This window comes from Acanthopagrus latus, chromosome 24 (assembly GCF_904848185.1).
Source record: "Acanthopagrus latus isolate v.2019 chromosome 24, fAcaLat1.1, whole genome shotgun sequence".
NCBI lineage: Eukaryota > Metazoa > Chordata > Actinopteri > Spariformes > Sparidae > Acanthopagrus > Acanthopagrus latus.
This window is the reverse complement of record NC_051062.1, coordinates 4,040,173-4,060,394: the sequence shown is the minus strand read 5'-3', so window position 1 is coordinate 4,060,394 and position 20,222 is coordinate 4,040,173. Positions and strand designations below refer to the sequence as shown.

The 20,222-nt window shown below is 45.0% G+C and overlaps 1 protein-coding gene across 1 annotated transcript; it reads right to left on the bottom strand.

The window, feature by feature from the left end:
* Positions 1-1,699: 1,699 nt before the first annotated feature.
* On the bottom strand, positions 1,700-19,163 carry jam2a (junctional adhesion molecule 2a). The gene is given in 11 exon segments (XM_037091694.1): positions 1,700-2,718; positions 2,823-2,856; positions 9,310-9,325; positions 9,462-9,569; positions 9,991-10,093; positions 10,258-10,445; positions 10,530-10,679; positions 12,179-12,289; positions 12,473-12,538; positions 18,716-18,809; positions 18,811-19,163. Coding segments are annotated over 11 exon segments (966 nt in total). The 5' UTR covers positions 18,874-19,163; the 3' UTR covers positions 1,700-2,685.
* Between the last annotated feature and the right edge of the window lie 1,059 nt (positions 19,164-20,222).

Here is a 20,222-nt window from a genome sequence, read left to right as displayed (position 1 = left end):
CACAGTGAAGCTGCTTGTTGATGATTCCCACACACTCATTTTGTGACACTGTAATCATAACTGCACACATTATCTTTAAATGTCACACTTACTGTTGTGTAACTTGTCAAATATCTCATTTTATGTTTTGTGATCTGTCAGAATATTTTCAGATACAAGCGCCTGTGCCTGCCAAAATTAGAAGATGCCATGGATTTGAAAGTGTTTACTCAGATAAGTAAAAGGTCGCTCAAAGTCGAGCTGCAAAGATGAATCAATTAGTTGTCAAGTATTAAATTAATCGCTTGGAGTAGTAGTATCTTTACTCCTTTATGATGGTAAACTAAAGATCTTTGGGCTGTGGACAAAATGAGACATTTGATGACTTTGGAAAATACAGAACAACATATTTCCCCATTTTCTGACATTTTATCGACCAAAGAAATAACGCATGAATTGAGAACAGCTTAATAGACAATGGGATGATAATCACAGATGGCACCCGTATTTGAAATCTCTTGTAGATATACCCACATATGCTATTAAGCATAAGTGAGACTATGCTAAATTTGCATTAGAATTGTTTGTAATTGATATGTAGATGTATTTAATAACTTATATATTACAGTGTCAAGGTTTTGATTGACTTGGGTTGAAATTGGCTATCGCTCTGAATCTTTCTGAAGTGTGCTGCATTATGAGGTTAGAAACGCATGAAGCCTCTCCCCAGGATGAGTTTTTGAAACTGAAAAAACAAAACAAAAAAAAGCATCTGAAAAGTTGCGTTTCCCTCTGACCTGATGCCTAGAATTTTAGCGAGCTTTAATGTCTAGCTCAGAAAATGGACCAAGACTTGGGTCACCGATTTGCAGCTATGCGGGGTCCAGAGTAAAAGAAGGCACAACATGCACGCTGCATGTTAAATCTTATTTATTCTGATGGCCACCAGTAGGTAACTCTAGAAAAGTGTTATCCTCGTGTGCGATACCATTCTAATCAGATCTTACTTAGTCCATGTCGGCTGAATTATTGAAAAAAGAAAGCTCAAGTGGGAAGACCCGCGGGTTAAAGCATTTTATTTATAGCACTTACTTTTAAATATTGAACTGTGATTTGGGGACTGAACTCCCGCTCCGAGCGAAAACCGTCTTGTCAACCTGCCTCTGATGCTTACATGTCTGTCAGCAGGAAATGCACTTGAAACATTAATGAACATCTTTTGCTTGCTGAGCTTCAGCATGTCCCTCTGTGGGGATTCAGAGCCTCCTCACCGGCATGTATGTGATAACGTGTGGATGAAACAGACGCAGTTAGAGGACTAAGGCACTAATAATATAGTACAGCTACAAAAAACAATATATAATATAGCTTTAGTGAGATATATCAGTGCTGTACTTCATGACTAAGGGTGGGGGTCATTACAGTAATTGCTTGTCATTTTAATACTTGTGATTTAATTGCAGTGGTGGAGAAAATTGTAGAAAAAACCTTTATGTTAAAAGTATTTCACCCCCAACTTGGGGCCATGGGACTACTATATTAGATTGGTCATTATCAGAATTAGACAGCTTATTTTAATTTCCATGGATACACAACAACCTGAGGTATACAAAGTTACTATTATTTGAGAAAAAAAATACACCTACCTAGTCGTTCAAGTGTATGTAGTTACCCTCAACCACTGCGTTATAGTGATTTTAATAATGACAGCGACTACAGCTTGAATAGAAAAACCTTTTATTACCGATACACCATTCAAATAAAACTCTGAACAATCCATTCACACACAGTCTAAAAACAGACACTCCATTTCGATAAACATTGACAAACGGTGGCACAAAAATAGAAAGACAGAAAAAAGTAAGGCAAGTTCTTTACAAAAAACTGTGATTCCGTAGATAAATATGACAGACAAATTAAAAAGGCACAAGGTATATATATTTATATATATATATATATTTATATATATAAAAAGACCATGCAGGCACATTAGGATGGAATGGGGTTGGTCTCGATATAATTGGCTGGAGGGAGCTTCCTGTTCTCTTGGTCCCGGTTCCAAGTTGTTACAGAGATCACAGGGATCTGGCATGGGCCCTCGGGAAGCTGCGGCCCCCAGTGTTACAGAGGACGAAACATTGGCAGACGCTGAGGTAAACTGCATTTATGTTTGTGTGGATTGAAAAAAAACAATGCTCTCCGTATGGCTTTCGAGCGGAACTCCCTTGTGATGATTCAGTCTTTTTAAAGGAAAACTTAAAATGAAATGGTCAGTCTTTGGTAAAAGGAAAAACAAAGGTAGTTACAAAAGATTGGCCTGCAGAGGGGAAGGAACACAATCTGGAGAAAAAGCTCTGCCGGGACCCTGGATCATTCAGATCAACTGGAATTTCACCATGTGACCACCAGGGGGTAGCAGAGTGCCATGAAACTGGACTTAATCCCATAAGAGCAGAAAAAAAGTCACTGACAAAAGGCGACCCACACATCAAAGCAAGAGTATTTTAAAAAAAACAACAAAAAAAAAGCCTTGTGAATTTGCTTGTCATAAGCCATCCAAAAGGAGTGGAAGAGGAAGATTGAAATTAGCAGGTTTTGGAAGATCAAGAGCTCATTCAGAGTCCAGAGTGAAAAAGAAATCTAGAGAATCCAGTGTTGGCACCTTATCACGAGGGGGTGATGTGTTCTCACAGGAAGGCCAGCTTCTCAGAGCATGAACGACTGGGTGTGTTTAAAATCCTGAGGAGGGAAAACAGAAAAAAAAAAACCAAGTCACTGGATCGTTCACTGGGTTAAGAATTACGGCTCTGTGCGGCCGTGTCGTGATTTCAAAGACAACTTACTTCTTGGGGCGGAGGGATGTAGTTGACATTAGACCTGAAAGACATAGACATGGTAAGCACACTGGACAGTTTGACACAGTCACAGAGAGGAGAAGACACTCCAGGCGGACAGCTGTATCCTGACTCATATCTTGCCTTGCATAAATAATGCACATCATACATGGCAAATGTACTGATGTGCATAAAAAAAAGGGGGAGAGCCTGACTGGACTCTCAACGAATGAGCAGGATTTTAATAAGCTGGAGAGGAATGTGTGAGGGAAGCGGAGTTCAGTGTTTCTGACAGTTTCAGTACACCTAGCTCCAACTCAGGCAGTCATATAGAGCCACAAACCGCAGTCACCACAATGTATTGAGGAAAAAAGGAACATTACAACCTTCTTCAACGTCAAATTTATGTCTATAAGGTTGTATTAGGCTCCATTAGTTTGAGCCAGGTGACGCTAATAAATAGGCAAATGAATGTTCTTGGATTTTACCCTCAGGAAGAGCCAAACTAGCTTGTTAACAGAGCTAACAGTCTCCTGGTATTTCAATAGTAATATTTCAAGTAGGTTGTTTCAGGCAGCGCAAAAGATTGAGGAAATAGTGTATTTTACAAGTCAGAACATTTCAAATAGGTGCTTTACAATTGAAGTGAATCTGCAGCAGGGAAACCTTTAGCTTAGCATAAACACTAAAAACAGCTGGCCTTGCTCGATTCATAGCCGCAATATCAGTTGAGAAATGTAACCATCACACACCACAAACTGTCAATTTGGACTTTTATTGTGAAATATATCCTGCAAAGTGTTAATTAGTGAGCTTTGTGGGTGTTGGTAAGCAGGTCTTTGATTATTGAATGGCGCAAGGCTTTCCCAGCTGAAATAATAAATAAAAGTCACATTTGACAGTTTGTGGTTTCTGTGCTGGTTGCCTAACAGGACAGTTGCAAAGTGTCATTCAGATGCTTTCAGTATTCAGTGATGGTTACATTTCTCAACTGATATTGCGGCATATATCAGTTGCCATAATTATTTGATACCTATATACAGCTATCAGATAATTATGGCTGGAAATTGCTTTTGTGCATGTCTTGTTGGCCTAAGGGTCACACTCACGTGTCCTCAGTTCTGTGCAGGGTTTGGCTGCTGATGTGGGCTGCACCATGACACTGGGAGATCCAAAATGACCTGTGTGGGTCATTGTGTTGGCTTTAAAAAGAGTCAATAAGAGGGGGCGGGAGGGGGTAGCTTTGTACTCACACTGCACACCATGCTTGATTGGAGTGGGGGATTGTTAGTATGTAATATTATATCATTCATAAAGGTGTGCGAGAAAATAGACTTTTATATCTAACTACAAAGGATGTGCTGTACCAGTTTGTTGCTGTAATCTTGTAAAATTGAACATTTGACTTGTACCTTTATTTTTTGTTTTATTATTTCTACATATTCAGGTTATTGCATATTTATTTTTTTGGAGTTTGAATAGGCTTCTAACTCTAATGACAAACTAATCAACCTGCCAACAAACATTAACAGACATTAAAACAGAAATCAAATGTACAAACAGAGCTAGGTTTACAGGGACAACAGCACATGCTCTGAAATGACAAAAACAAACCTAAAAATGTAATCTTAATGTTAACATTACAGACTCCATTTTCACGCACACGTTTTTGAATTATTTAATATTTCACACTGGTGCCATGCAGCCGATCGTGATGCAGCAGAGCTGAACGAAATGTTGTGGTGAGCGGGTCAAGTGGCGAGCCAATCACATGCAGCAATCCAACACCCCCACTTACAGTAAAATGTTTAAATCATTATGAGACTCATTTAAAATCAGGAATCGTCCTTGAGCAAGACATTTAACACCTAAACAATAAGCACACTTATTATAATTGTGTGTTTATTCTTAGGTGGCATTCCATGTTTGGTGTTCCCCAAGACTCCAGTTCTGATGGTTTGCTTTATCTATTCATGAAAGGGAAATATGTCCTTTTTACAAGGGGTCACAGGGTTTCATTTGAAAGTTGAGGTTCAGTATCTTGCTCAAGAACACTTTGGCACGCAGCTTGGCTCAGCCCGGGGTAGCTGAGATTTGAGCCAGCGACCCTCTGATCACTAGCCGACCTGCTCTACCTGCTGAGCTACAGCCGCCTTGGTATTGCAATCTTATTTTCCTAATATAAGTATTTAGAATTACGATTATCTAATTTAAGTCTTTGACTACAGCTAAACAAAGCATATCTCTCATCAGAAGTGAGTTGGAGGGCTGTCATGAAGTTCTGAGATTCTAGGTTTGATCCTTGAGCCTGTCTGAGTTTTGAAAACCGCTTTTCAAATTAAAGTCCAAAGCGTCTGACTCTTTATAAAGTTGCTGCTTGAAAGAACGAGTGAAAAACTCTGTGACTCTGCACCCTGTGATTCATGGTAGCTCAGCAGGCTAACACGAGGGGGGGAGGTCGTGGGTTCGAGTCTTGCTTAAGTTTTCAGGGTTGACGCTCGACAGAGTGAAATGTCACAGAAAACAAGGCCCCCTGTCAGATCAGTTAGCTCGGGCCGACAGGCGCCCGGCCGGCAGCCCTCAGGTCGTGGGTTCGAGTCTTGGTTGGGTTCAATTCTTATAAAAGTGGGACTCAAAAGCTGAAATTCAAATGCGCCCAGAGAAGAACACGCAAAGCAAAGCGAGCTTGGTAGTGTGGTGGGTTGCGTGAACGGCTGGCAGTAGGGTAAAACAAGGGTTGGAAGTTATGAGACTGTGAGTTCAAATCTTGCTTAAGTTTTCAGGGTTGACGCTCGACAGAGTGAAATGTCACAGAAAACAAGGCCCCCTGTCAGATCAGTTAGCTCGGGCCGACAGGCGCCCGGCCGGCAGCCCGCAGGTCGTGGGTTCGAGTCTTGGTTGGGTTCAATTCTTATAATAGTGGGACTCAAAAGCTGAAATTCAAATGCGCCCGGAGAAGAGGTTCAAGTGTGAAACGGACTGGTAGTGTGGAGGGTTACGCAACCGGCAGGTCTGTGACCTACGGTGCTACTGCAGTAACCAGAGGCGCATGAGGCAGGTTCAAATCCAAAGCCTGCCAGTCCGCGGAGCCGGGGGAGGGGGCCGTGTCCCCTCCCCTGGTTTCTCAGCAATGTAGAGGGGGGGTTATGGTAAAATGAACAATGACTGAGCTGTAATTTTGTTGAAATGACACAAGTAACAGACAAACTAGCCCTCTTGAAACAAAGACGCCTCCTAGCTTATATTAGAAGACTTGCTTCCTTGCAACTAGAAGAGCTTGCCTCCTAGCTTATATTAGAAGACTTGCTTCCTTGCAACTAGAAGAGCTTGCCTCCTAGCTTATATTAGAAGACTTGCTTCCTTGCAACTAGAAGAGCTTGCCTCCTAGCTTATATTAGAAGACTTGCTTCCTTGCAACTAGAAGAGCTTGCCTCCTAGCTTATATTAGAAGACTTGCTTCCTTGCAACTAGAAGAGCTTGCCTCCTAGCTTATATTAGAAGACTTGCTTCCTTGCAACTAGAAGAGCTTGCCTCCTAGCTTATATTAGAAGACTTGCTTCCTTGCAACTAGAAGAGCTTGCCTCCTAGCTTATATTAGAAGACTTGCTTCCTTGCAACTAGAAGAGCTTGCCTCCTAGCTTATATTAGAAGACTTGCTTCCTTGCAACTAGAAGAGCTTGCCTCCTAGCTTATATTAGAAGACTTGCTTCCTTGCAACTAGAAGAGCTTGCCTCCTAGCTTATATTAGAAGACTTGCTTCCTTGCAACTAGAAGAGCTTGCCTCCTAGCTTATATTAGAAGACTTGCTTCCTTGCAACTAGAAGAGCTTGCCTCCTAGCTTATATTAGAAGACTTGCTTCCTTGCAACTAGAAGAGCTTGCCTCCTAGCTTATATTAGAAGACTTGCTTCCTTGCAACTAGAAGAGCTTGCCTCCTAGCTTATATTAGAAGACTTGCTTCCTTGCAACTAGAAGAGCTTGCCTCCTAGCTTATATTAGAAGACTTGCTTCCTTGCAACTAGAAGAGCTTGCCTCCTAGCTTATATTAGAAGACTTGCTTCCTTGCAACTAGAAGAGCTTGCCTCCTAGCTTATATTAGAAGACTTGCTTCCTTGCAACTAGAAGAGCTTGCCTCCTAGCTTATATTAGAAGACTTGCTTCCTTGCAACTAGAAGAGCTTGCCTCCTAGCTTATATTAGAAGACTTGCTTCCTTGCAACTAGAAGAGCTTGCCTCCTAGCTTATATTAGAAGACTTGCTTCCTTGCAACTAGAAGAGCTTGCCTCCTAGCTTATATTAGAAGACTTGCTTCCTTGCAACTAGAAGAGCTTGCCTCCTAGCTTATATTAGAAGACTTGCTTCCTTGCCCGCTACCGAAGAGAGAGAGAAGAGAGAAGAAGGAAGAGAAAAGGAGAGAAGAGAGAAGAAGGAAGAGAAAAGGAGAGAAGAGAGAAGAGAGAAGAAAGAAGAAGGAAGAGAAAAGGAGAGAAGAGAGAAGAAGGAAGAGAGAAGAGAGAAGAAAGAAGAGAGAAGAAGGAAGAGAGAAGAAGGAAGAGAAAAGGAGAGAAGAGAGAAGAAGGAAGAAAGAAGAGAGAAGAAGGAAGAGAGAAGAGAGAAGAGAGAAGAAAGAAGAAGGAAGAGAAAAGGAGAGAAGAGAGAAGAAGGAAGAGAGAAGAGAGAAGAAAGAAGAGAGAAGAAGGAAGAGAGAAGAAGGAAGAGAAAAGGAGAGAAGAGAGAAGAAGGAAGAAAGAAGAGAGAAGAAGGAAGAGAGAAGAGAGAAGAAGGAAGAGAGAAGAAGGAAGAGAAAAGGAGAGAAGAGAGAAGAAGGAAGAGAGAAGAGAGAAGAAGGAAGAGGGAAGAAGAGAAGGAGAGAAGAAGGAAGAGAGAAGAGAGAAGGAAGAGAGAAGAAGGAAGAGAGAAGAGAGAAGAAAGAAGAGAGAAGAAGGAAGAGAGAAGAGAGAAGAAGGAAGAGAGAAGAAGGAAGAGAAAAGGAGAGAAGAGAGAAGAAGGAAGAGAGAAGAGAGAAGGAAGAGAGAAGAGAGAAGGAAGAGAGAAGAAGGAAGAGAGAAGAGAGAAGAGAGAAGAGAGAAGAAGGAAGAGAGAAGAGAGAAGAAGGAAGAGAGAAGAAGGAAGAGAAAAGGAGAGAAGAGAGAAGAAGGAAGAGAGAAGAGAGAAGAAGGAAGAGAAAAGGAGAGAAGAGAGAAGAAGGAAGAGAGAAGAGAGAAGGAAGAGAGAAGAAGGAAGAGAGAAGAGAGAAGAAAGAAGAGAGAAGAAGGAAGAGAGAAGAGAGAAGAAGGAAGAGAGAAGAGAGAAGAAAGAAGAGAGAAGAAGGAAGAGAGAAGAGAGAAGAAGGAAGAGAGAAGAAGGAAGAGAAAAGGAGAGAAGAGAGAAGAAGGAAGAGAGAAGAGAGAAGGAAGAGAGAAGAGAGAAGGAAGAGAGAAGAAGGAAGAGAGAAGAAAGAAGAGAGAAGAAGGAAGAGAGAAGAAGGAAGAGAGAAGAAGGAAGAGAGAAGAAGGAAGAGAGAGACTGGCAGGAATCAACTACTGGTTAGAAAGACACACATATGAGTTGTGGTAAGAGTTTAATGAACTCATTTGATTCATCAACAGTTTAAAGCTGGATTTGTGGTCAGTCTGACAAACATTCATCCAACCATCTCCCCTTGAAAAAAAACCCTAGATCTGCCTGTTCTACTCCATTAACTTTGTGCCCACTATTGGTGCATCAGATCTCATGTCACATTGTCTTTGAGTCTTTGTGAAGGAGCCTGTTCTATAAATAGGAAGTTGACACTGACAGCTCCAGTTAGCTCAGTGGGATAAGCATCAGACTTTAACCTAGACAAAGAGCTTTTCGCATCAGCTTCAAGGGGGAGCTCCTGCATGGTAACAAGCCAGTAATCGAATGACACAATGACAGGCAGTTATGTTTGGTTTTTGGGGGCCAGTCAGAAAAACGTCCATTGTGTGTAAAGGCACAGCACTCCTCAATATCTAAATCGTCCATTTCAAATTACCCATCCAATCAGTGTGATTGCTTGCAATTCTTTCTAATGCCAATATTTTCCTCCTTCTGATTAACAGCCAGTAATTATTCCATGCTGATTATTTCTCCTCCTGTAATCGTCTGCACTTTTTTTTTTTTTAGATCATCTTTTAGATTGTGACACCATTTCAACAGATGCGCCTCTGCCGGGAAGTAGCAATCAATTTGCCAAAAAAAACAAGTTTTTTTTTGTTTTTTCTTCATTTCTTCTCTCTCTTTCCCCCCACATCTGTCAGCGCCAATCACGGGATGCATAGAAACACAGGCACTGCTGTGGCTTGGGAAACACACACAGGGCCACAGCTGTCACTCTGTACAGTCCTGACTCAGCACGCAGACGTGCAACAACACACCCCTCCTCCCCTCCTCCCCTCCCCCGTCTCAATCTCTGTGTGTAGGAGTATTAGCCTGTGTTTGTTCACATCAATGTTAATGCAATCACAGAGCTCTTACCTTCCTCTGTGTCCTGCTGATGGATGAGTCAAGAGGAGCGTGGAAGAGAAAACAGAGTGAATGTCAATTTTCTTTTTTTGGGGGGGGGGGGGTTATAATGTCTCTATTAATTGATGCCGACTTGCTAGACTGAGCGACAGAGGCAGACTCACGGCTGAAGAAGCCATTGCGGTGCAGGAGGAATCCCCCGCAGCTGCAGATCACGATGACCAGGCAGACCACAACCACTGCTGCCACCACGGCCGAGATGTTGACGTCCTCTGGAAGTGACGGGGGGGAGGCGACCGTTAGAGTCGGTTTACACGTGCAGCAGTGAACAGATGGATAAAAGCTCTGCATCTCCAACTGTACCTATAAACTCTCCAAACAGGAAGGGCGCATGTCTAATGCTGCTCCAATAATTTATTAAGTGCATAAAATGCTTGCTTGCATTTACCTGGAGCACATTATATAATTTATTAGAAAGCTTTTTTTTTTTTCAAAACAAAAGCGGGATCATTTCAGATAATTTCTCCCAAAATAGATGCAGCCACCCTTTAAATTTTAAGCGAGTGTCCAAAGGTGTTTCGGATTTGAGGAGCAGGGCGAAATAAAGTGGTGTTTCCTCTCCACTGCATCCCTGATTTTGTCCAGTGCTGAAAGGTGTGGGGGAAGAGGCAGGAGGAACACACACATACACACCTATCGTCATGTGCTTGCCCTCGCACATCTTGGGCTGCCCCACTCCGTTGGAAGCCAGGCAGCTGTATCGGCCGCTGTCCTCTTTGGCTACAGCCTTAAACTCCTGAAGTGGAGAGGGGAGGAGGAGGAAAAACTTTTATGCTGATGCGGTCAAAAAAAAAGAAAAGAAAAAGGGCGGTGCTTAAAATCTGAAGCATCTGCTCGGCTGAAGTGTCCTTGAGCAAGACTTAGAAACATTTCCCTTATCTCGGGGGAACACACGCTCACCAGTATCCCTGTGTTTTGGTTGATTACGTAGGTGGCGTTGGCGTGGCGGGACGGGCTGATTGGCTTGTTGTCCTTGAACCAGGAGTATGTAGCAGGCGGGATGCTCTGCTGGTCCCTACAGCGCAGCTGCACCACTGAGCCCGTCACCGCCCCGCTGGGGATTTCGCAGGACGGGGTGTGTGGGGGCACTGGAGAACAGGACAAGGTAGTAATTAGAAACACCTCCAACATTTTTTCCACGTTTAGTTTTTATCATCATCTCTCAGTAGTACCCAGGACTTTGAGCGTGACGTTGGTCTCGCCCAGGCTGACGGAGTCGTAAGGGGCACTGATCTCACAGCGATACTCCCCGGCGTCCTCCTGGGTCACCCTGCGCAGTGTCACCGTGGCCCCGTCGATGCTGGCCCGGCCCTCGAAGGGGCCTGAGAGAAAGGACAGAAGATCAACAAGATCAGGAAGATGAAATGTCTTCCCTGGCTGCGGGCTAAAGCCCTGCTTTAATCCACAATCTATATTAATGCAGCCTCAATATGAGACATCACAATTTAACAAGGATCAGGCTCTGTGATATTGTTAAAGCAGTGATAACGGGTATTTTCTGAAGCGTTGTCTTTACAGGAAGTTTGTTTGACTGATCAGTTCCTGTCTCACTCTCGCTGCTCTCATAGCAGCTGTTTTCAGAGACAAAGCTCTGAAAGCTACCTGCTCAGGAACAAACGGCAGACAGACGCGGCTCGAGGCTAGCTGGTGAGCGTAGTGGAGCATTTGGCAGCTAAAGAGCCGAGCGTTTCCCTCAGGAGCCTCGGTGGAGTCCAGAAAACACATTTCAAAAGAGTGTGAATTTGATATTAATGTTCCACAGCTCCATACCAGCTGGACGTGAGAAGGGCCGTCTGCAGACAAGTTGGCCCTCAACATTTAAAAATATGATATGTTGTTAGAGGTATGAGTTTCATGTCTTTTTGGATACTAAAGTAGGTCTAGGTGCTGTATAAATTCTGAGAAAGTACCTAAATACTAAATCCATGAAGAAACCCTCATGACTGACCCTCAGGACAAATGACAGTGCTGATTAAGGCAAATGCCCTGTCGGCCACCCCGGGGGATAAAGAAACAACAGGCTGCTTTCACACCTTGGAACTGTCCATTGGCAGCACTTTCACCTTGGTTGTGATGTCACAACTATTCAACCACGCCCCCACCCCATGGTGGTTGATGATCGCCAGCTGGACCCCCCCCCAGACCTGCAGGAAGCCTGAAGAGTTTGCAGTGTAGGGGGAAAAAAAAGAGACTTGGAAGCTGCAGGGTGCCATACAGCTCCAGCAGATCTGTTACCCAAAGGACCCTCTAACATGTTAATCCAGTGTATAAATAATGTATCATATTCATTCTTATTTATAAACTTCTATATTTATAACCCTTAGTGAGTCTGCATCTTCTTAACCCATTTCTTGTTTGTCCTTGTTTTTCTCATTCTCTTCTTAAATTGTGGATGCATCTGTTATTCACTCATTTAGTTATAGTTTATTTATTGATTTCAAAGAAATCCCCTGACATTGTGTCGGCAGTAACTTCACACCAACTCTGCAGGTCCGAGGGCCACTCCGAGCCCTGACACATTTGAGGGAATTGTCGGGCTAACTGAGCCGGCTATAAAAATGAGTGACCGGGTGACAGCTGCCGTATGATTCATTATTTATTTCTCCACATCCTAAACCACAACGGAAGAAGGGACGGGTTAAGATTCTATGCCTCGACGCCGTTGACCGCGCTGAAGTCTCTGCCAACTCATCACTCGTGGAGTTTTTTTCCCACTAATCCCGTGGTGGCAACAACTTCCAGCTGGTACTGCAAGCTGATTAAAACAAATGCCCTGTTGGCCACGCTGGGGGGGATAAAGAACAACAGGCTGCTTTCACACCTTTGAACTGCCCATCAAAGTACACGAAGGAAACGTCCTTCCCCTTCTTCTTCCACTCGATGCGCGGGTTGGGATCTTTCTCGGTGTGGAACATGCAGGACAGCACGGCATCTGAAAAAAAAACAGCAGAGTAATGAGATATTTATGGCGGAACAGCAAAACCTTCAATCAGTGGCATTTTTAACCGCTTGTGTCTATTTATAGCCTCTGTCAGAGAGAATCTTGACAGAATCTTGACAGAGGCTGCAACTCTTGAGGGTAAAGAAAAGAGTGTGCTGCTTTGTGCTGCCTCACCTGAGAACTCGCGCACCTCCACCTTGTGTCTGTTGGTCGACACGGTGACAGGAACGCAGGGGGAACCTGGTGTTGGTGGAGAAAGGGAAAGGGGGGAGGAGAGTGGGTGATTAAAAAAAAAAAAAAAAGGAGAGGGGTGAGAGCAGTTCAGAACGCAATATTGCTTGTCATCCATTAGGGGGCAAGGTGAATTAGGTAAAGTGCTCCACGTTGCCCGCCAACTGCAAGAGGAGAATGCTTAATGGCCGAGTCTTTCTCCAGGAGATTTGAGGTGATGGCAGGATTACTCCCTCCTTCACTTTAATCCGGCACGGTTAAGGAGCAGCCCGCCGTATGTCTGTTTGAGCTCAGGTTAGGACAAGGTCACCAGAACTCTCACCAGCGGCTTGTCCAGATTAACCCGATGTATGGGACGCACGGCCCGCTGCCCATGTTTGTTTCCCCTGCCATTTGTTTCCCCTACTCCACACCTAAACAGGAAGAGGAAGCGGGAGCCGCCTTTCCTGTCAGTTGATTGGTTTACGGGGGCAGATTATTGTCTGGTCATCCTGTTGTTAAATACAGGTTAAATGGAGGTTAAGGTTACCGGAGGGAGAAACAGGTTAGAAAACATGTGCAAGAACACTGTCGACACTCTCTGCACCAACGGCGATGACATCTCCCCCCAAAAAGTGTGCAAATTAAGCAAAAGAGAAGATTTTTTAGATGGAACACCATGCATTTTTGAAATTTAGTGATAAATGTTGAATGGGGCTCAAGGGGTGCTTGCTCAGAACATTACGTGCTGCGAGAGATAAAAAAAACAAAAAAAAACTCAGAGAAACATCTAATTTGGCGTAATAAAGATGTCACCTTCATGTATTCTTGATGGCAAAGAGCTTAACCCAGCCCACAAAAGTCAATCTCTCTCACACACACACATCTTCTCTTCCTGCCATTGTTCCTGAAAGCCTTGCCGTTCTAAGCTTAAAGGAACAGTTCACCCGAAAATGAAAATGCAGTCATTGTCTGCTCAGACCCCACCAGACGGAAAGTTCAGTGTTTTGAAATGTAAACTAACAAAAAAAAAAAGAAAAAAATGGCTCCACGCATTCTTCTGTGTCTCCAGAAACCCCCAACTGAAGGGACTCTTCAAGAGATGACTTCTCAAAACCGAATGCTTTACTTTAGCACTGACGCTAAAACCGTTAGCGCGCACCCTGTGTGTGCGCAGGACTCATCAGGGGTATGAATCATTTATTTTCAAATCAATTAGGGATTTGGGGGTTTCAGACTTGGATGGAGCCATTTTAAGTTTTTTTTCCAGTTTTTCTTTTTAAAAACATTTTAAAACAAATCCCCATCAGCTTCGGTTGTGTCGGAGAATGCAGCAACGCCCTTTAACCGCGAAGCCCCGTCATCGTTTGGCAACCGACAAAACTTCCCCTGACTTAGTCATCACGGGCTGATAATGAACAAATTTTCATTCTTGGGTAAGCTTATCCTGTCCCAGCCCACAACACACTCTCTCACACACACAGCATTTCTTACGTTTCCTGCCATTGTTTCCGCGAATGGCAGGGCGCATGCAGAATGATATAACTGTTAGTTGTCCGGTTTCCTGTTTGTCATTAAAGTCCTGTGAAGGCCCATTGTTACTGGATTACTATGACTTACAGATGTTTTCTTCCATGAGGGGAGGGGCGCTATAGAAGAATGGAAGGCAAAGCGTGCAACAAAGGGCAGGAAGTGTTGAACTGAACAGGAAGGTGGCCATGTTGGGCCTTACGCGGGGAGCGATGCCATGTCTGTGCGCACCCAAAGGCACTCACTGTAATTACCACGACAACAGCTATTTTTAAATTAGCTTTTAAATAAACAACAGCCTATACAATAATAATGCCATCTGCCAAATGCAGCATGACGCACGCTCGGGTTTTTTCCTTTTTTTCTTTTTGTTTGAAAGGCTTTTCCTGAAGCTGGCTCAGTTTACACCGGCGGCTTCACTCGGTCAAACTTTCAGCTAAGCGAATTAAAACTGCACGCCCTCCCTCCCGACTTTCCCCTTCGCTTTGCCATGTGTTGACTCCCGACACCCTCTGAAGGAGCATTGTCTCACTAAAGGATGAACAAGACGAGGGAGGGAGATACAATGAGATTAAAAAGGGACAAGAGGGAGCGACAAAGGAGAGATGAGCGGCCCTAAGAATAGAATACAAATGAAGTGGAGTGGAGGAGAGCGAGGCGGCGCGGGGACCGGGTGGAGTGTGTGTGTGTGTGTGTGTGTTGGGGGGGGGGACCAGAGACCCGCAGAAGCATGAATAAAAGAGAGAGCGGGATTGAAGGAGAGTGAGATCCTCTTAGACAGTGGGACTGTGAATGGGAGAAGCTCTTGTCACATAGTGTGAGACCAGGCCTGCCGCCACCTTGAAGGGTGTCTCTTTGAGAGAACAGGGATGTAGCAGGGCTGACAACATGCCCTGCACAGAGCCACTGCTCCACACACACACACACATCAAAAAAATGAGCAAAAAGAGGCTCTGCATGTGAGGTCCCGCTGCCCCTGTGTCGTGCCTCACTTGTGTTGCTCCACTACTATGAACACTGTCAGCTTCAATGGCCTCAATTAACTACAAAGGCGTCGAGGCAGACAATGAACACATGGCCTGTTCAGATCATTTCACAACTGCATGGTGGGTAATGTTAACGTGGTGTAGCTGCCCGAATAAAAAGGCCTGTTGTACAAGAAGTCAACAGCGTGCACGCGGTGACCCCGAGAGCGCTGGACGTCACTTTGGTGCCGTCTGTCCGCTGATGCTTCGATGTAGCTCAGAGGTTTTTTCTTTGGTTGCGTTTCCTCGCAAATGCACGAGTTTAAAACATGCAAACAGCTTTTAGCAGATTAAACATGCATGAGACATCCGAATGTAAAATATAACCCCACAGGACGTACACCGATCAGCAAAAACCAAACACTGAATGACACTGATCATGCAATGTGCTTCTAGGACACCCCGGGTCCTGGAATTGGCACGCACCACCATTCAAAACCCAATGCAGATCAAGTACAACCCCTCAAGGAATGGCCCATTAAGCACACGCGAGCCAGACTACGTCCGATCGATGGACGTCGCAACCCACGGGATTCAAAGGATTCACCACCAACGCCCTGATGCTTTCTCCGACAGATCCCACAGATGCTTGAATGGATGGGAACGTGTGAGTTTTGTCACAATGCTCTGGCCGTTCCTGGGCAGTTTTTTTTTTGGTGCAGAAGTGAACTTTGTCCTGCTGGAGTGGCAACTGCCATTAGGGAGTGCGTTTGGTACAAGGAAGTGTGATACAGGCTGATACAGACTGAACAGACTAAAATGTCGCTCTTTTTCTAGTCTCATTTTAACCTTGTGGAAGTCGAAGAGGTCACCATAAACCAGCTCAGTGGTTAGTGGACGGCCCGCTGACTCGGGCTGACCGCAGCTGAGTGTCGGCACAGTTGGCTGTGAGGACCAGCTCTGAGCTGGAACTGGCCCATATATGGCGGCCAGACTTGATAAGGTGACAGCACTGCAGACTCATTTGGGGTAACAATCAGCTCCAGTAAACAACACGTGAGCCAGATTTGGACCATCGCTGGAAGCCGAAATGAAAGATTTCGTCATCGGCCCATCAGGGGAAGAAACAAGGCACGTCGGACTGGTCGGGCTGAGGATTTTCTTCCACCCGAGTGGCTAAATGTAAACTTATATCAACTTAAAATGGCTCTGTGCTTCAACGACAAAGAAGTAGCAACACAGATTTCCTAACACACGTGTCTTCGAAGACCTCATCGTGAGGGGAATTGTAGTTCTTAAACGGCAGCCAGAATTGATCAGGCATTGTCAGTCTGGGCTGACTGGGAACCAGGATCAGCTCCAGTTAGCAGCAGTACCTGGACCAGACTTGGGCCAGTGTTGGCACCTGGAATTAGCCTTAGATTCCATCACATCACACTTCAGGAGCGAGTCCAACAAACAGGCGAGCCAGACCTGGGTCCCCGTTGAACTTGACGAATCTGTTGACCTAATCTAGTCATGAGGTGTTAATTCCACTACACTTGCCAAAAAGATAATAAAAAAAATTGCTTCTATGGATTTTTAGTTTTCAAGCTGCTCATGTGTTTCACAGCAGCGGGTCTGTAATGGTCCTCCAAACGTGGCATCAGATATGGCTGGTGAACTAATTAAAATGCTCCTGCTATGGGCTTGTTGTGGCTCTGAAGCACAGAAACATCTAGACAAAGGCATCAACACGGACAAGCTTGCACACACACACACACACACACACACACACACACATCTCGTGCGTGGCATTAACATCAACCAAACACTGCGACAGCTTAAACTCACAGAGGGACAGCCACCCTCTTGCCTGAGCAAAAATAGAAAGATGGCACACTCGCTCCTTGGCACGCAGCTTTCCTCTCATTACGTGGTCCGTACTGAGTGTTACAGAGACCGGGGGTGGGTGTTGCCAGAGCTGTGCCGAGGTCAAAAGCGTGGCGCAGTAATAATTAAGGCACTTATTCAAATTAACAGGGAACAAATGAAAGAGGAAAGGAGATGGACCCGTAGGACAGACCCTGTCTGGCTGTGTGATATAGATAACGTGGGACGGCACACACGTTTCAAGGCTGTTGGGGTACAGAGAAAAAAACAGGGTGAGGACTGAAGACTGAGCGTGTGTGTGTGTGTGTGTGTGTTCCCATCCGAACAAAGCCTCTCTGTTTGACTGTAACCCTGTGAGCAACAGCTGTCTCAGTCAGACACGGTGTGAGAGTGTGTGTGTGTGTGTGTGTGTGTGTGTGTGTGTGTGTGTGTGTGTGTGTGTGTGTGTGTGTGTGTGTGTGTGTGTGTGTGTGTGAGGGGTTGACATAAGGGAAGCTGGGTCTCCTTGCCACAGCGTCCCACCCAAAACATTTCCTTCTGGATTTTTTTTTTTTAAACAACACACTCCGCAGGCGGTCAGTGGAGCCGAGGCAGATCTGATGCTGCTTCTGTTCAAAAATAAAAAAAAAGGAAAAAAAAACGGTGACGTCCATCCGTGTGCTTGACGATGAGCGATTTCTGTCAGGTTGTCAAAAGGCTGGGCCCCGGACACACACACACACACACACACACACACACACACACACACACACACACACACACACACACACACACACACACACACACACACACACACACACACACACACACACACACACACACACACACACACACACACCTCTGTGAACTTGTGACCCGGTGGCTTGACAGGTGGCAAAATGTGGACAACACAAGAGTAAAATGTGCATCACTCACTCTCGCTGTCTCATCACATCCACCTCAAACTGCTACCGCTCCCTTGGAGTCCCAACACGACCTACACTGCTTTTCTCTCTTTTTCCTGCATGTCACACAGATTTCCACACAGGACCATCAGGGAACGTTGGGTGCCTGCCTCTTAATAAAAACTTTTTTTTTTTTTTTTCCTGTTTTGTTCTCGAGCCGTCAGACTCCTGTTAACATTCCCCACTATGAAAAAAAAAAAAACACCTCGACACGAGGAAAAACAGTGTGAGGGTTCTGGTGCTAATCCAACCCAATGACTTCATGCACAGACATGCCACCTTATCTGCCAAAACGGGTGCACACCTGCCACCGCCGGGCCGCCCACACCCCTTAAGGTGGCAAATGGCCAAGCACAACTTTAGGGCCAACTCGCAGGAACCCAGCATGGCTGCGTGGTCGCCACAGCCCACTCTCTCACAGAGCTGGGAAAGTGTGGAGAGAGAAAAACAGAACCTCAACAAAATAAAAGCACGAAAAAAAAAAATTCTTTAAATTTTTCAAACGCGCCACAAAAAAAAATTCTGGTGAACAATCACGTCTCTACGTGTTTTGTAGAGACAAGTAGAGACAAGAAGATGCCATGAAATCAAAGAAAAAGAGGAACTGGTCAGTAAATAAAACTTGAATTCTAGAGCACTGAATTAAATGACTTTTGCAGAGTATTGATCCAGAATATAAACAGACTGTTACTGTAAAAAAAAAAAAAAAAAGGAATTATTACAAAAAAAAAAAAAAAAAAAAAGTAGCCGGATCAGTTAAAATACACTACAGCTGGTCTCCACTACTTTAACCATCTATCTCTTATCTTTTACACCGTGGAGAGAAGTAGAGGAACACAAACGCAGACAGAGAAACAGTTATTCCTCCGCATGAATAGTTTCCATTTGCCACTTACATTGCATCAGTAAAATAACAAAAGGAAGATACAGGGACGTCCCCTCCATTATCGTCCACAACTCTGGCTGAGTCTTGTCTTCCCTGGACGGAGCGAGGAGGCAGATCCCGATCCTCAGCTTTCTTCTCGCACTTGTTCACAACTCTCCAATAATTCATCCAGCTTCCAGGGAATAAACTGTTTCTCCAGGGGAGGGGAAAGCGAGCGGACCTGCCCGGCGCGGATCGGAGCGGCGCGGCGCGGCACGGCACGGCACGGCGCGGAGCTGCTGGCGGGCGGAGCGGATGAGCGGTGGACGCACCTCCGGGACTGATCGCGGCTGAGACGCCGGTCTCCTGGCTGGAGATGGTTTGGGCTCGGTGGGGGGAGCCTCGGTTTACAATCACAGACGCGGGTGGACGTCCTCCTCTCTTCTTACGGTGCGGTCTCGGCGCTGGTTGAGGTGGAGATGGAGGTGGAGGGAGGGCGGAGTGTGCTGTCAGACGAGCAGAGCGGCGGGAGCGCCGAGAGCGCAGCGCCGTGTCCAAGACGCGCACTGCACTACCAAATGGCCACATAGCGGGAGGCAACTGGGTATGGCAGCAAGGTGTGGCCCCCCACCATACCTTGGCACTGTTTGGGACCCGGTTTGACCCGCAAAATATCAGAAGACAACATCGATTAACGCCGCAGGTCCATCTGCAGCCCACACACTGAACATTCACACCACAATGTTCCTCCAAACACAGACAGATTACTGCTTTCTGATCATGTAGGGACTTGTTCAGTCATTATGCTATTAAAGAACCAGGTAATAATGAACATTTACACCCTAAAATGATAACATATAGATGTATTAACGCTTAATAAACCATTTAATACTCACAAGACCTTATAAAACAACTTCTGGGTTGCCAGGTCTTGAAAAATCCCTTTGATTTGCTCCATATGTAAAAAGGCCAGGGTCGTAATTAATTAATAAGGAGTAAATAAAGGAGGAGTTCACCCAAAAACATAATAATTCGATCATGATCTACCCGCCCTGTCACACGAGTCAAGTCGGGGGAAGATTTAATGGTGTGTGGAAGCATTCTCATGGACAACTGAACTAGATGGGGACTTTGAATTGAATTTCAAGCATTAATAACTCTTTTATTGGCATGACGTCGGACATGAGACCCTCCCCGTCTCTCTCGGTTGCCTCAACAAACCTGTGGACGGTTTGTTGGAGTTGCTTAACACTGCTGGACTGTGCAGGACTCAGCTACCGTCCAAAGGATGCGACTTTACCAAGCGTACGATATCGAGGGCATCGCCTCAGCGCCTCAACAACGCAACATAAACTAATGACCTACTTCCAGATTAACATGAGAGTCCCACAGAGCCCCTGTAAAAGGTAAGAAGAAAAGAAAAGAGGGGAAAATACATGAAATGGCTCCTAACAGTACGATCTAAGTCTCCAGGCGTCCCAGCATCCCCAAATGATTTAAAAAGAAGTTTCTCAAACTCTTTCTAAAGCCAAAGTCTT